Source organism: Erpetoichthys calabaricus, chromosome 2 (assembly GCF_900747795.2).
Source record: "Erpetoichthys calabaricus chromosome 2, fErpCal1.3, whole genome shotgun sequence".
Classification (NCBI taxonomy): domain Eukaryota; kingdom Metazoa; phylum Chordata; class Cladistia; order Polypteriformes; family Polypteridae; genus Erpetoichthys; species Erpetoichthys calabaricus.
In genome coordinates this window covers 145,763,587-145,779,740 of record NC_041395.2, presented here as the reverse complement: position 1 = coordinate 145,779,740, position 16,154 = coordinate 145,763,587, and the positions used below count along the sequence as shown (strand labels likewise).

The 16,154-nt window shown below is 34.3% G+C and overlaps 1 protein-coding gene across 4 annotated transcripts in view; it reads left to right on the top strand.

Annotated features, from left to right (window-relative positions):
• Positions 1-15,536, top strand: part of ect2 (epithelial cell transforming 2) — a 91,557-nt gene extending 76,021 nt beyond the window's left edge. For 2 of the 4 annotated variants that reach the window (XM_051923924.1, XM_028794591.2), the window contains 4 exons: positions 861-968; positions 1,138-1,284; positions 6,240-6,553; positions 14,657-14,739. In XM_051923924.1, coding sequence (XP_051779884.1) covers positions 861-968; positions 1,138-1,284; positions 6,240-6,539 — 555 coding nt within the window. In that variant the 3' untranslated portion in view covers positions 6,540-6,553; positions 14,657-14,739. Of the gene's footprint in view, positions 1-860; positions 969-1,137; positions 1,285-6,239; positions 6,554-14,656 lie in introns of all 4 variants that reach the window. The other 2 variants (XM_028794593.2, XM_028794592.2) reach the window with 1 other exon arrangement.
• The last annotated feature ends 618 nt before the right edge of the window (positions 15,537-16,154 follow it).

The window sequence follows — 16,154 nt, the reverse complement described above, 5'->3', positions numbered from 1 at the left end:
GAATGATTAATAGTCCCTTTGTCTATTAGATCTTTTTACATTACTTATACCATTAATCTGCGCAACTAAAACCTAAAGTTTTGTGATTGTTTAAAGGTTGTTAAAGTGTAGCAATTGTACTTTCTTCATGCTTTAGCAGTCTAAAAAGACCAAAGCTGCTACTTTCTTCAGTTTTCTGTATCTGCTTATCAAATTCTCTATTGTGTATTTACTGTCAAATATTAAATCCTGTATTGTATACTTGTTTATGAGAAAAGCCGTATTCATATTTAAAGGGACTGCCATTTGAGAAGCATGAAAATATTTAATCATTCCTACATCCTAGGAAAAAATGTAATATCTGTATTTGTGAGTTTGAGCAAAAGTGAACGGTAACCATTTTTACACACATGTAAAAACCTTGGTGCCCTACATTTATTATAATAATGAGAAGCAGAGTTTAATTTGAAGGAAAAACTTTCCTGGAGCTTCTCTTGTGCCCTGAATTAAATTTTTGCTAGAGGGCAGATTTAAAAGCCAAGATTCTTGCCTAACCATTTCAAAGTTTAATGTAAACATATGGATTCAGCATTATAGGATTATTATAAGGTTTATTTGGAAACTTTTTTCAGAGGTTCATTTAAGTTCTATTTTAGTTGCATTTTCCTTTAAGTGAAGCATGTCTATACATTCTGTAAATATTGTCATTTTTCTATTATAAACACTCAACATAAATTGGCACATTAACATAAAAATACTTTGCCACTAGATGGCATCATACACTGCACTCTGGCTCATTCATAATCATCTTTATTAAATTTGGAGCAGTCAAATAATTTAATATTTTTTTTTTTTTTTTTTTTTTTTTTACTGTGAAACAGGAAGACCTTCTACAATCTGCTGATTCTGATACATTGCAAGTAAACACCAAGGATATGGACAGTACTCTGAGCAGAGCATCACGAGCTATTAAAAAGACTTCCAAAAAGGTAAATCCTATTCAACAGCTTTTTTGACCTTGCATGGCATTGTTTTTTTTTGTTTTTTTTTTCTTATTATTTATAATGGAGTTCTTCATTCAAAGATAAGTGCAAGATGCTACTATTACTCTATCAACTTAACCTAAACCAACCTTATTTCTCCTTTTAATTTGTACAGGTCACTAGAGCTTTTTCTTTCACTAAAACCCCAAAACGAGTCATACAACGAGCTTTCATGATGAGCAGTACTCCTGACAGCAAAAGCCCAACTTCATTCTCTGAACATAGTTTAGGTGGTCGTATAGCAAGCACTTCTTCACTTGCTGTAAGTAATTTGTGGGTAAAACTTTTTTTTTATTAAATTTACATTTTTAAACAGTTACTTGGTAAGTATATTGTTAATGTTGTAAAAATAAGTGGTAAAGAAATTTCACTATTTGGCATATTTCCTAAATAGCTAGCATAACTCAGTTGAAGGAAAAATAACGTGTTATTTGTTTTTCCGGATATTTTAGAACTAACTTTTTAAGCAAAACATATCTGAAGGGTTGATCTATATTAATTTTAGTGGAAACACAGTACATTTGTAAAGCTGTTAAAAACCTTTTAACACATTTTTAATCCATTTTTCCCCTCGAAATAGAGCATTTATGTGTAAACTTTTAATTGCTCCTTTACCAACCCCTTTTTCATTCCTCCATGATCCTCTTTCATGCTATACTTATGTGCAATACATTTCATATTAATTACTTCAGCCAGTATACAATATAGCAAAACTATTCCTCTTTACTTCTCACTCATTTTGTTAGTTGTGTAGTACTATTTTTCATACAATTGAATGAAAAATAGAATATGCTGAATTCTGAAAGATTCTGAATTTTACTGGTACTGAGATTTTGGACAAAAAGCAAAATGTATTTTACAGGCTTTGCTATCTGTTTTTGTTCTTCCACTCTCTTCAGCATTTCAAGTTATTTAATTCAAATGACCGTAAAGCTGCTGAAATATGAGGGTCCATCAGGTTTGCTTTATTGCATGACAACAAATATTGCTATATACATTTCTCTATGCTATACAGTTATGCTATGTAAGCTGCTCATGCACTGCATTTTGAGCAAGGCACATACTTCAGTAATCAGCTGCCTCTTTTACAAATGCAACTTTATTAACACATGCATGGTTAAATGTGTTATTCAGTAGATAAATATTTTCTTCTTGTTATCATTTAGCAAATAATAATCTACCTGAGTAATAAACTACTGTAAATAACATCAATTTTTGAAAGTCTCTATACCACTTTCTACCACACAGTTTGCTATTTTATACTATGGTTCTTTGTGTGAAGAAAAACTTGGGTTTAGTCTGCCCTTCAAAGGTTTCCACCTGTGTTCCTTCGTTTTTGTCAAAGTATTTAAAGTATTAACTAACATCCACTGTTCTAATTCTTTGAATAATTTTAAAAACTTCAGTCTTGCTATCTGTCAGTCTCTGTTTGCTTAAACTGACAAGGTTCAATTTCTTCGTTCTTTCTTTATATACAGTAGCAGCTCAAACCTTGCAGAACTAAAATCAACCTACACACTCCTCTCTGGACTTTCTTTAGCACTGAATTATCCTTTTTAATATTGAGACCAAAACTGCACTCAGTATTCCAGATGAGGCCTCAGTATTGTATTATATAGCTTAATCTTAACCCTCCCTGACTTAAATAGCACAATGTGTAGAGTATAACATCCTATTAGCCTTCATAGTGACTTTTGTACATGGTGTAAATGTAGACAGTGACAAGTCCACTGCAACTCCTAGGTGCCTCTCATAAGCTAATTTTTTATTTAATTTTTTTTTTCAACTCTCAAACCTATCTTATAGAGTAATGAGACATTTTAACTTCCTGCTTGTAATTCCTACATTTGCTTACATTAAATTTAATCTGTTATAAATCTCTGACAGCTTTATTATATTTAGATATATCCCCAATGATTTGGTCATTTCTAGATTATCTGCTGTTCTACCTAGTTTTGTTTCATTGTTTGTATTTCTATCCAGATTGTGTGTGCATATATTGTATTATTTATATAATTGTTTTTTTTTAATATATAAAATGATGCATATGCACGTGCAGACACACATGCACACCATTTTTATCATCATCCAATTATAAAAGAGTTCCTCATACCTTAACTTTTTGTTCCTGGTGTGTAAGCCCACTTTGCAGGCATCTGCACAATGTACTGTGGTATTCACACTCTTTACTTTAGTCATTAAATTATCATGTGGTACCTTATAAAAGCTTTCTGAAAATCCAGATACATAACATCATATTCACCTTTTTAATAATCAATTTTTATGCTAACTTTTTGGCATACAGTTACTTGGTCTGAAATATATGTACTCTTCCAAATAAAACAAAGATGGCTATTTTAAGACCTAATTCAGGTCTTCATAATTCTGAAATACTTTGACAGAGTGGATCCAACTGAATTAATTTAACATTCACAAACATCAAATACAGTGTTTTGGAGTGCTAGAGCATTTCCAGAGCAGGCTGACCCAAGTTTGGAGACAGTTCTGGGCAAGACATCTTTTCATTGCGGTGCACACTTACCCACTAACACTTGAACTAGATATAGTTAAGCCAGATAACTTAACACTAGAATTACCTAAAGCCTACGAAAAAACTCGTAAATCTGTCCCACCTTAAATCCCTTTGCACCTCTCCATCAGTGTCTTTTGTCTTGTAAATGTGTCGATAAGCAGCAAGCAGCCTGCTATCACATCCTCCCACCGCTGCACAGTTTTCTCAGCAAGAATAAGAGCAGCTCACTTTCCAAAACGGAGTAGTCCGGGGTCGAACCCGTGAAGTTCTGATTACCAGTCAACAGTTGTTACCATTGCGCCAGCAAAGCAGTCATATCAAAGGGGTGTCAATGTCACACCCTAATGCAGGTTCTTTTTCTAACGTTATATTCTTGAATAGAAGCGCACTTGTTCTGTTATATTTGTACCTTTTGTGAAAGTGTTTATTTGATATTTGGACTTCAGGCTTCACACATTATACACTTCATGACTACATTTTGTCATTTATTACTAAAACATGACAAACGTTTCAGTTTTAATGATGTGTTTACATTGATTGTTGTAAAATGCATGTGTTCCAAGTTACAATATAGTATTTATAAAAGGTGACATTTCGCTTGACTTCTCACTCTATACAACTCTAAGCAACTGACACACAGGTAAACAGACTTGAGCTGAGAAAACTGTGTGGCGGTGGGGGGATGTGATAGCAGGCTGCTTGCTGCTTATCGACAAATTTACAAGACAAAAGACGCTGACAGAGAGGTGGGACGGATTTACAAGTTTTTTCGTAGGCTTTGGTAATTCTAGTGTTAACCAGCTTGTCTTTGAGAATGTGGAAGAAAAACCTTCACACATATTGAAAGACTCCACATTGACAGCATCGGAGTACAAGATTTGATCCATTAAGGAAAAAAGTCAATAATGCTTTTTTAAAACTAACATACCAGCTGTTTTAATCCTCATGTAAGGGAACTGACTATTTTTAGTTACCTCTTTTAATTAACTGAAAATGTTCATTGTTAACTGTATTATATAATTTTAAATTTTTTTTTTTATCAATGTGCCATAAACTAAAGGTTTTTTTTATTGCTGCCTTTTACTAAAGTAATTTGTTTTGGCACTTGCAGAGTCTTCAAGACTTGTTTTTCTCTAATCGTGATCCTGGGGTTTTTCATTTTAATCAATTTAATAATGAGACCAAGTTCAGATGTTAGGCAAATTCTCACTTAATTATTGTCAATTTAATGAATAAGTGTTAGTCACTATTCTTGTTTGATTTGTTGTTTTGTGTCTCTTAATTCTGATCATATAGAAAGTAGCCAAAGTCTAGAATTTTGTAGATCTAGACAGACAAAACACAGACAAATGCTTGGGCTATAACACCTACCTTTACAGATCCTGTCTTTAATTCCCAGTGGTGTTTTTTCCCCCTTTTCTGCAAGCTGGTTTGTTTATTTATTTACTTAATTTTACACAAACTTCCTGGGCATCTGAACTTAATATTATGTGGGTTAGTGATTATCACACAATATAGTTTACTTTTGTAATTATTTAATAATTAATCATTATTTAATTAAACAAACTTGCAGAGAAGTTATTTGAGAAATGGTAAGTACACGCATCAGTTTAGGAGTGTCAGACCATTTCATTGATGTTGAAGCCGTTTTCTTATAAACAAAATTTCTCTCAGAAAGGTCTAAAATACTTTTGCACATTCTTTTTATAAATAAAGCAAAATTTACTCACTCAGTCATCAACAAAAACACCGTCTTACATTTAGCAGAAACTGAAATTTGGCAGGATAATATATTTAGGGCAGTAGGTATCCATAAAGTAACCCCTTCTCCCATAGAAAACTAAATACCACAAAATCTCAAAAATGCTTTGACAGATTTCATTAAAATTTAGTATTGACATACAAAAAAGAAAATTAGCCAACACACTTTCGTTGATATTTGTCATTAATGGACATTCTAATGGACTGCTTTCCCTGTTTTGACTCAGCACTGAAAGCGGTTACATAGAGAAATGTGGCATGCTGGTTTATGCAAATTAAGGTAATCGGTAGAAGTGAAGTTAAGGCCTAGTCAATTTCAAGCAACCTCATCCCTCTAATCTTATCTGCATCCTTGTGCACATGACGAAGTGGGACTACCATTCCCATTAGCCAGGGTGCTGCTCCAGATAATTACATCATTGCTTCCAAAGTTTAAATAAGAGCATTGATAAAAATGTCATGCACCAATGGTAGCAACTGCTGCTTCCCCCAGACAGACACTTTGGGATCAAAATTTAATTTTCTCACTGGATTACAGTGTTTATCTTAGATGAGTTCTCAATATTTGTGGCCTTAGAACCCAGAACTTAATCAGATATAGCTGTTATAGAAAGGATTTATATTTGCATATGTCTAGGCTTGATTAATTTTAAAACCAAAATTTCAGTAACTTGTTTAAAAATAGAAGTAATTTGAGTGTTAATCTAATAGTAAGTTTTTTCAAAACTGTTTGAATTTGTAATTTTTCTTTTTAGACAAAAGGTTTAAGTCATTGAAGATTGAAATTTTCTTCAGATTTGAACATCAATTAATCTTATAACTATCAGTTTTATTGCAATGGTTATTATGATGTAAGTGCATTTTAGAAATGCAGATATATGTTACTGGTTTTTTTTTTTTTTTTGTATCCTACCTTTATGTAGATTTCTCGTTCTTCATCTACATTCAATCTTAATTGTACAACAAGGCAAGCAAATGTTCAGCGCTCAAATTCTTTAGATGGGAGTTCCCCAAATCACAGACCCCGGGTTCCTGTTTGTGCTAGAAATACCTTCAGCCCCAATAAACATGTCGGCAGCAGCAGATCATCTTGCTCTTCAAATGCCTCTGCAGTAGCTCAGGCTTGTGCTCTACCAGTGACTACAACCACTGAGCCAAGCCCACAAATCCTTTCTTCCAGTCAGCATTCTTCTTTTGTGTCCAATACTGAGACTCTCGTGTAGTGAGAGTGCGTGATGTGAGCATATATTTACTTTGGCACTTTTGTTTGTATGCACTTAATTGTAAGCAAATTCTTTCTTTCCAAGAAATTCTTCTTTATTAGTACCCAGTATTTTTAATGTTCTGTACAGTATAATTAATTTTTAATATAACTACAGGAGGGGGTTTGTAATGAATGTTTTTGTCATTATTTGCTTAAACTATCTGGCATTGCCCAGGCTTCTTATGTCTAGAACATCAGCATTTGTGGAAATGAGAAAATTAAACAGTAACATACTCTAAGTGATGTTTCACTGTATGAATTTGTAAATTAAACATTTTGTTCTTCTGTGCTAAATACATGCATATATTATTGCAATATGGCTAACTAACAAAACTAATGCTTTGTGTTATACAGTATTTTGGTTTTCCCCATCAATGTGTAAATGTATAAATGTTTTGGTGTGCCCAATCTGGAGCAAGCAATATATAGATAACCATGGAAAAAGCCTTTCAAAGTTAATGTATGCTGCCTTGAGTGACTGTCGCACTGGATATTGTAGTCTCTTAAATTTGAAAGGCTTGTCAGTGGGTATCATAGGAATGCATGGAATAGACGCATCTTCTCCTTTAGCATTGCCAGTTAAAGTTCTCGCTTCTAACAAAAAGGTGTCATTTTGCTTGGCTTTTCGCTTCTAACAAAAAATAAATAGTGACCCCAAATACAGTAACTATATTTTTCATGTAGAAACATTTTGGTCTGCCATATTGGATCTGTCATTTTGGATTTGGATAAAAACAAATTCACATTTGTCATCTGCAATGCAGAAAACTCCCTTGTTCCAATTTTGATCATTATCAGTTATTAAAGAAATAGTAACAATATTTTTTGTGTGTCACGGGAATTATATCTGGGGGAGGTGTGGTGTGCCCATGTTTCATGGTAGCTTATCTTGTCTGTATGGTCCTAGAGATTGGTCCAAGGGTTTAGGATTGCATAGGGAACATATATATAGACAGACAAAAGCATTCTATTTTATATATACTACATGTAGATTACAAATACTTTTGAGAATTTTAAAATGTGACCTTTTAAACATGCATAATAACTCTGTACATGTTGTAGGTGATATTCAAATTTTACATCATGAATCTCTCTAACTTCCAGTATCTGTGAAAACACAATTTTAATAAATTGTTTGTTATTTAAATCCAATCTGTGTAATTTGTTAGAGCAAAAATTACACATTAACTTTCTTTCATTGAGTACAGCTAAAATTGACACTTTTTTATTGCAGTTTCTTGTGCACCAGCCTCATTCTTCATCTACAGTGCATTGCTGCTTTTTGTGAATATTTATCAGGTAGAATTTTAAAGAACCTTAATTTTCGTTGTTTTATTGAACTAGGTAATAAAGAATAAAATACACAACATTTTCAAATGGATTTTTGAAAATAAACATTTCATGTCCTCAGCAGGCCTTATAGTACAATTCAAGGCTACTGCACTATCTGCTTAAATGAAAATGTTAGGTTTTCCTGCAGCTGTTACATTTTCATATAAAACAAGTTAAAATAAAACATTTAAGTAGATATAAGGTACTACATTAAGATAATTTCTACACTTTATAAAAGGAGTTCAGTTTTTGAAAATGTGGTACTTCACTGATGTATAAAAAAATGTAAAAAATTATTCTTGGAAAGAAAGAATAGCTTCCATTTTGAGCCCACTATATTGCATGTATTGTTTTAATGCCACAAGGGAGAAGAGTGTGCATTTCAGGTGATGGTTTAATGTGCACATTTTAAATGTAAAGTGTTCTTATTTCTGTTAGTTAACTGTTTTGTGAATCTTTTTTAATAGATGAGTCTTAACAACATGACTTTACATTAATTGCTTTAAATTTTTGAAAATAGTGTAAGACTTTTGAGTATTGCTTTATAATGTTATTGCATGTACTGATAGAAACAAAGATACATTTGTTTTAGTTTTGCTGATGAGTGTTCTCCTTCATCTAAAAGTGCTTATTTTTAATGGTGTATCTTTCTGGAATTGTTGGAATATTTTTGTACTGCTAAAGCAACTATGTTTTAAAGGGCAAAATATATAATTTTGAAGCTAATACCTGTTTGTGCATTGTACCAGTATAGAACATATGTTGTGATATGTTGTATCACAACAAGACTCATATTGGAATTTTAGCAGGAATTTGGGAAACCAACAGTTTTTAAAGCTCAAAATATGATGTATATACAGTGGTGTGAAAAACTATTTGCCCCCTTCCTGATTTCTTATTCTTTTGCATGTTTGTCACACAAAATGTTTCTGATCATCAAACACATTTAACCATTAGTCAAATATAACACAAGTAAACACAAAATGCAGTTTGTAAATGGTGGTTTTTATTATTTAGGGAGAAAAAAAAATCCAAACCTACATGGCCCTGTGTGAAAAAGTAATTGCCCCCTGAACCTAATAACTGGTTGGGCCACCCTTAGCAGCAATAACTGCAATCAAGCGTTTGCGATAACTTGCAATGAGTCTTTTACAGTGCTCTGGAGGAATTTTGGCCCACTCATCTTTGCAAAATTGTTGTAATTCAGCTTTATTTGAGGGTTTTCTAGCATGAACCGCCTTTTTAAGGTCATGCCATAGCATCTCAATTGGATTCAGGTCAGGACTTTGACTAGGCCACTCCAAAGTCTTCATTTTGTTTTTCTTCAGCCATTCAGAGGTGGATTTGCTGGTGTGTTTTGGGTCATTGTCCTGTTGCAGCACCCAAGATCGCTTCAGCTTGAGTTGACGAACAGATGGCCGGACATTCTCCTTCAGGATTTTTTGGTAGACAGTAGAATTCATGGTTCCATCTATCACAGCAAGCCTTCCAGGTCCTGAAGCAGCAAAACAACCCCAGACCATCACACTACCACCACCATATTTTACTGTTGGTATGATGTTCTTTTTCTGAAATGCTGTGTTCCTTTTACGCCAGATGTAACGGGACATTTGCCTTCCAAAAAGTTCAACTTTTGTCTCATCAGTCCACAAGGTATTTTCCCAAAAGTCTTGGCAATCATTGAGATGTTTCTTAGCAAAATTGAGACGAGCCCTAATGTTCTTTTTGCTTAACAGTGGTTTGCGTCTTGGAAATCTGCCATGCAGGCCGTTTTTGCCCAGTCTCTTTCTTATGGTGGAGTCGTGAACACTGACCTTAATTGAGGCAAGTGAGGCCTGCAGTTCTTTAGACGTTGTCCTGGGGTCTTTTGTGACCTCTCGGATGAGTCGTCTCTGCGCTCTTGGGGTAATTTTGGTCGGCCGGCCACTCCTGGGAAGGTTCACCACTGTTCCATGTTTTTGCCATTTGTGGATAATGGCTCTCACTGTGGTTCGCTGGAGTCCCAAAGCTTTAGAAATGGCTTTATAACCTTTACCAGACTGATAGATCTCAATTACTTCTGTTCTCATTTGTTCCTGAATTTCTTTGGATCTTGGCATGATGTCTAGCTTTTGAGGTGCTTTTGGTCTACTTCTCTGTGTCAGGCAGCTCCTATTTAAGTGATTTCTTGATTGAAACAGGTGTGGCAGTAATCAGGCCTGGGGGTGGCTACGGAAATTGAACTCAGGTGTGATACACCACAGTTAGGTTATTTTTTAACAAGGGGGCAATTACTTTTTCACACAGGGCCATGTAGGTTTGGATTTTTTTTCTCCCTAAATAATAAACACCATCATTTAAAAACTGCATTTTGTGTTTACTTGTGTTATATTTGACTAATGGTTAAATGTGTTTGATGATCAGAAACATTTTGTGTGACAAACATGCAAAAGAATAAGAAATCAGGAAGGGGGCAAATAGTTTTTCACACCACTGTATATTTTTAACCTAACTTTATGGAACTTTTTACTGATTGTGATTGGTAATCCTATACCTTGGCAAAATTTTAATCCCTGTTTTATTGGGAGTTACATAGAATATTTTCAAGTACAACAGACATCTCTAATAGAAATTAAAATTCTGCAGTGTTTCTGCTGTGTTTCGAGAAACTACATGGAAGTTATCACATTTTGCAAGTTGCAAGAGTATTACATATGAATATATTTTTCAGTGGATATGATTAATATCACTCATTATTCTTTTGCCATACATAGGCTAGTTTTGTCTGTTTACCCTGATGCTACGGTGAAATATGAATTAATAAAATTTCTGATTCCCCATTTCCGGTTATTCTTATAAAGTGCCTTATACTGTATAAGAAAATACAACAATTTAAAATTATAGGCCCACAATCCCTATCCCTTATCTGTCAAGTCAAACTCTAAAATATTTGAAACACCTCAAACTTTTCAAAAATTTGAGTGCACAGGAAATACTGCAATGTCAGTGATGTCATATGCTGCACATATTTGGTCAGTGATGTGCATTTCGAACCTTTGCTCATGTTTCAAAGACAAAATTAAATCTCTGCAGAGTTGTGCAGTGTGTGATATTTCGCTCTATTTACCCTTTAACTATTTTCTTCAGGGATAAGTGTACTCATCAGGTTCGTTACCAGGTTGGTCTACTGTCACACCTATAACACTCCCACATAGATACTGTATTTACATACACACAAACCCTAATCACAACAGTGCGCTATGAATGACATGTACATAGCTGGTTAATCTCTAGCACATTTAACCACACAAGTCCCTTATGAATAACACACAACTGGTCACTCTCTTAGCACTTCAAGAGACTTACTTATTATTGGCATGAACAGCATACTATGTTTTAAATATATCTCAGACCTAAATATTACTTTGGTCTCTGGGAGTATATTTAAACATACAAAGGCTCAACATCCTTGGTTATGGGCCAGTTATCAAACAAGAATGCTTACTTTATGTACTGTTCTCTACTATTGGATGGAGCTTGCATTCTCAGCCTTAATAAACCTTGCAGATCAGAGCGTTTTGCAAACTTCTGACATATGATGACAAAGTATAGAAAGTTAAAAGCTGTGTTGTATTTATTACATGAATAGTATGAATAAGGAATAATAGAAAATAAGATTGATATTAAAGTCTGGATATATATAATCTTTTAGAAAAAGCTTACAGAAAATAAGATGTCAAAGATGAATGTCCCAAGGCACATTGATCCAGCAATCAAAGGTGTTCATGATATGCTTTAGCTGACGATCAGATGAAAATGGTCACGTTTCTGGTGCCCTCTCTTGATGTCATTCTGTCTTCTCCTCTTGACATCACTGCTTCGTCCTCTTTTGATGTCACTCTCAGATTAGGCATATTTATTATGAAATTCCACATGACTTTCACAACACATCATTGTTACATACACCTGATTGGCTGGCTGTCAATATGATGGATGAATTTACTCATACTCTTGTGACAGATAGGGGGCGCTATCGACCCCTTGAACCCTCAGACCACATGTCAGACACCAGTTAAAATCCCAAAACTAAATTTATTATAATAATGTGCACAAAGCACCTCCACTCCACAATACTCAATAATAAATCAATACTAAACAATACACTAATCAATCCTCCACTCCCAGCAGCTCCGTTCCACACCCTCCCAACTCAGCTCAGTCTGCTGGGGTTTCCCATAGTCCTTTTAAAGTCCTTGACCCGGAAATGCCTCTGTCCCTCAGTCCACGTGACTTCCTAGCACTTCCGGGTCAGATCAAAAACTCTTCTTTTTCTTCAGCCCGGAAGTACTTCATTTCTTCCATCCTCGTGACGAGGTAGTACTTCCGGGCTATAATGAAAATATAAATCCTTGTGCCTCCCTGCAGCGGCCCCCACGGTATCCAGCAGGGCTGTGAAGGAAAACTCCAATGTCCATGATGCCCTGCAGGAATTCGGGGCACCTCCATGTTGCAGGGAGGACTCCACCTAGTGGCGTGGGTGTATTGGCCGGGATACACTGCCGGCCATATATCACACTCTTTAATCTGTATGAGTACATCCATTTCCCAAATGTTTTCCCGCCCTAAGCTATAAACTGGGTTGGCAGTTTCTAGTCCCACTGCATCTCCTTCTGTTCACAGGTTGTAAAGTAATTGGATACAACTTGAATCATCTGCATGTCTTCCTTTCCCAGGCTGTAAACCAATTTAGTAATGCTTAGTCCCACTGTTTGAAGCATCTCCTGGATTTCTGCTTCATTTAACCAGGTGCTACTGTGATTGTTACTTGTACAATTCAGGAAAACAGGATGCTTTGATGTTAAAAGTGTCCATACAGGTGTCCTGTATTTAAATTCATCTAGTTTGGCTTGAGCAAAATATAATGGAAATATAGAGAGAAAATTGCAGATTTTCACACCACATGTGCATTCCCTAGAGAGGATTATGAGTGAGGCGAGAGAGCCTGTACTGGATGTGTATTGTGAAAAAGAGGTTATAGAAGTAAGTGATGCTTGGACGTCTATAGCAAAATTCAAATGCTTTAATGAAAGTTTGGTTTAAGTAAGTGAGCATTAGCAAAAATATGAAAGATTTTGTTTCTCTATAGTACTAACTTTTAAAATATTTGTACCAGTCATGTACTTGAATTTTTGCACAGCACCTGTTAAAAGTTCCCATAACCTTTTGTGAGCATGAAGTGTGCACACTTAAAGAGCTTGCCACACAGTTTGCGCATGAGCATGTTCTGCTGCTTCTCTAAAGTGCTCTTGCTTGTTAGAGTGTCAGTGTGGGCACAAACTTGGAGGTGTACAGGTAGCTCTCTGGATGAGTGCTGTAATCTGGATATACTTAAAATTGTGATTTTTGCTGTATGTGTTAAACACTTTACACATTACAAGTAGTAACAATACTGTATTTCACACCTGGTTGTAGCTTTTTACGTTCTGAATTCTGCAGTTGATGAATTTTTAAAATTCGGGTGGTACTTAAGAAATAAATTGGTAATTTTGAAATTAAAGGTATCTTTTTCACCAGTCATTTGCACTAAAATGTTTTCCCTCTTTGTGAGTCGAGCACGAGTAGAAAAGCAGGGGGAATGGGGTACCCTTGGTGAAATGGAGGAGGAAAATATCACGCCACCTTGATCACTTTGTCAGACTGGGGTTGTGTCACATTGATTAAACTACCATGGCTAGTGTGTGTATGTATGTATGTATGTGTATATATATATATATATATATATATATATATATATATATATATGTATGTATATGTGTGTACCTATATATCTATAAACGTATATACAGTATATATTTATATCTATATATTTAAATGCTTAGAAATATTGCATCATCAAATATATTTTAAAAAAAAGTTCTTGTCTCTAGAGCATCTTTTATGCATGTTGCTGTTTACATGAGAACTCTACCTGCACTCTAAAAACAATAAATATCGCTCCACTTGACAGTGCAAGTTTCTGGGGAAAGTGAATGTATGTCGTCATGATTGTCGTAAAAATGTGGCAAACTTTAGGAATACTGAATTTACCCTTTAAGAAATAACTTTCCTTGTAAAACATGCAAAAAGTAAACAATGTAGAAGTGTACATTTCTAAAAAAAAAAAAAAAAAAAAAAAAACTCAGTGTCATGTCAGCCCACAAATTTCCTGAGGCTTGAGATGCTCAACAGGTTTTCATAGCATATTGTTGGTCCTGACATCACATACTGATAAGAGTACATTTGTGCATTTTATGATTGGTGTTGGGGTTTAGCAAGTTGTAAACTTGAATAATTCTTCTGTAGTTTCCATTGCAGACAAATGAAGTTGTTTGTCACTCCATATTCTTTCTGAAGGTAACTATGAAAACAGTTACACCAGGATCATGAAGAGGCTCACTGGTGTATTTTCAACTGTCTTTTTAAAATGTTGAAACCCAGACATTTTTCCTAAAGGATATGTGCACGGACTGTAAAGGGATAATGTGGAAATTAGTGCTGCATCAGTAGTACTAATCAAACATTTCCAGTGTGATTAGTGCCACAGATGTCTTTGAGGTAATGAAAGGATGAGCAATCCACCATAACACACATTGATTTTATTAAGCATTAAAAGTAGCACTAAAAGTGAAAATTTAATTAAACACATAGGAAAAATGTGAACCTCATGCAAAAAACCACACTTTATAAATATTTTATTCTAATTTCTGTCATGTTACTTTGTTTTAGGCATTCCAGTCCCCTTCCCTGGTCAGCCTGCCTTCCTTGTTTGAGAGGCGTTACTCTACCTTCAGTCGATCAACAACTCACCTGATTTAAGAATGAAAAACATTTCTGACAAATTATACAGATATTTTTTCTTCCCGTAAACACTAAACACTAAACTAAATATTAAGGTACTGTTTGTAAATTCTAACATTTTATTAATATATTACTAAATTTTTTTTTTTTTATCTTGTCACAAATGGAAGGATTATTATTATTTTTTTTTTTTTTTTTTTACTGTTACTGGTTCCTTTTTTATTAATTATCTTAAGTGTTGACAAACACTTCATACTGTCACTGTGTGTAGCATTCAGATTCAATGCAAACGCTGTAAGGAACTGAAGAAAATAAAAAAAAATTTAAAAATCCAATCAATTGTATGTTTATTTGGAAGAGACTTATTTTTAGCTACTGGTCCTCCTTCCAAAAGATTACTTAATAATAAACTGACATCTTTTGGCTTTTATAAAGCTTCTTTTGTTTATTTTGTTTTTGTTGTACATTTAATCATTTAGGTGACGTAACCATTAAGGTTAAATATCTGTTATTGTTAATGTTGAAACATTAATGCATGATGTAGTCCTGATTTAAAAAAAAAAAAAAAAAAATCACTGATTTGGATTTTATTAACTTTTTCTATATTTATTTGTCTTTTGTATTAGGATGTTTTGATTGCCTTGCATTTTTGTAATGATCTGTTTTGTAAATATTTATGTATGTTTTCTGTCCTGTTTGTGAAGCCTATATTTGTTGTTAAATGTGGATCAATACATAAATTCCGTTTTAATTATTGTATCTATGCAAATGAATCTATATTAAAAGGTTTCCATTACAATTTAATAAATTCCTTGTTGCCTGTTTGTTTGGGTGGGAGGAGTGGTTATGAAGGACTTTTGGGGGGGTAGGTAAGACAAAGAAAGAAAGTGAACATTGTGGGCTGGGAGTTTAATCAAGAGTTCAGAACATTTTTTTCTTATAAATAATGGCACTTTGGAAGCATTTTGTCACGTTTGCTTCAGCTGAATAATTTGTTTGCCCTGGGTTTTAGTCAACAAAATCTTTTTACTTTTGCTATAGGTATTCTCTTCTGATGTTATAATTGCAGTCCAGACTGTTACTGTTAGCCAAGTTTTAGAAATGCACAGTTCTTGCCCTGCAGAATCTCAGACTAGGTATAAATACTGGGCATATTATTCTAAGTAACAAAAACTAAACTGATGTTTTAGTGCTATTTACTTCAAAAACATATGCAGGAAATTCATATTTTTATAGGAGTGTTGTAGTAAAGTCTCTTGAAAATTAAGTGAAAGAGAATAAGCAGTTTGCTATATGACTGTATTATAGTTAGGCTAAGCATTTTTTTCTGAATCATTGTGGCAACAGTTCTCATACTTAACTGACACCCCCCCCCCCCCAACCCCCTCCCCCCCCCCCTTCCTCTCTGTATTGATGGCAATTATTC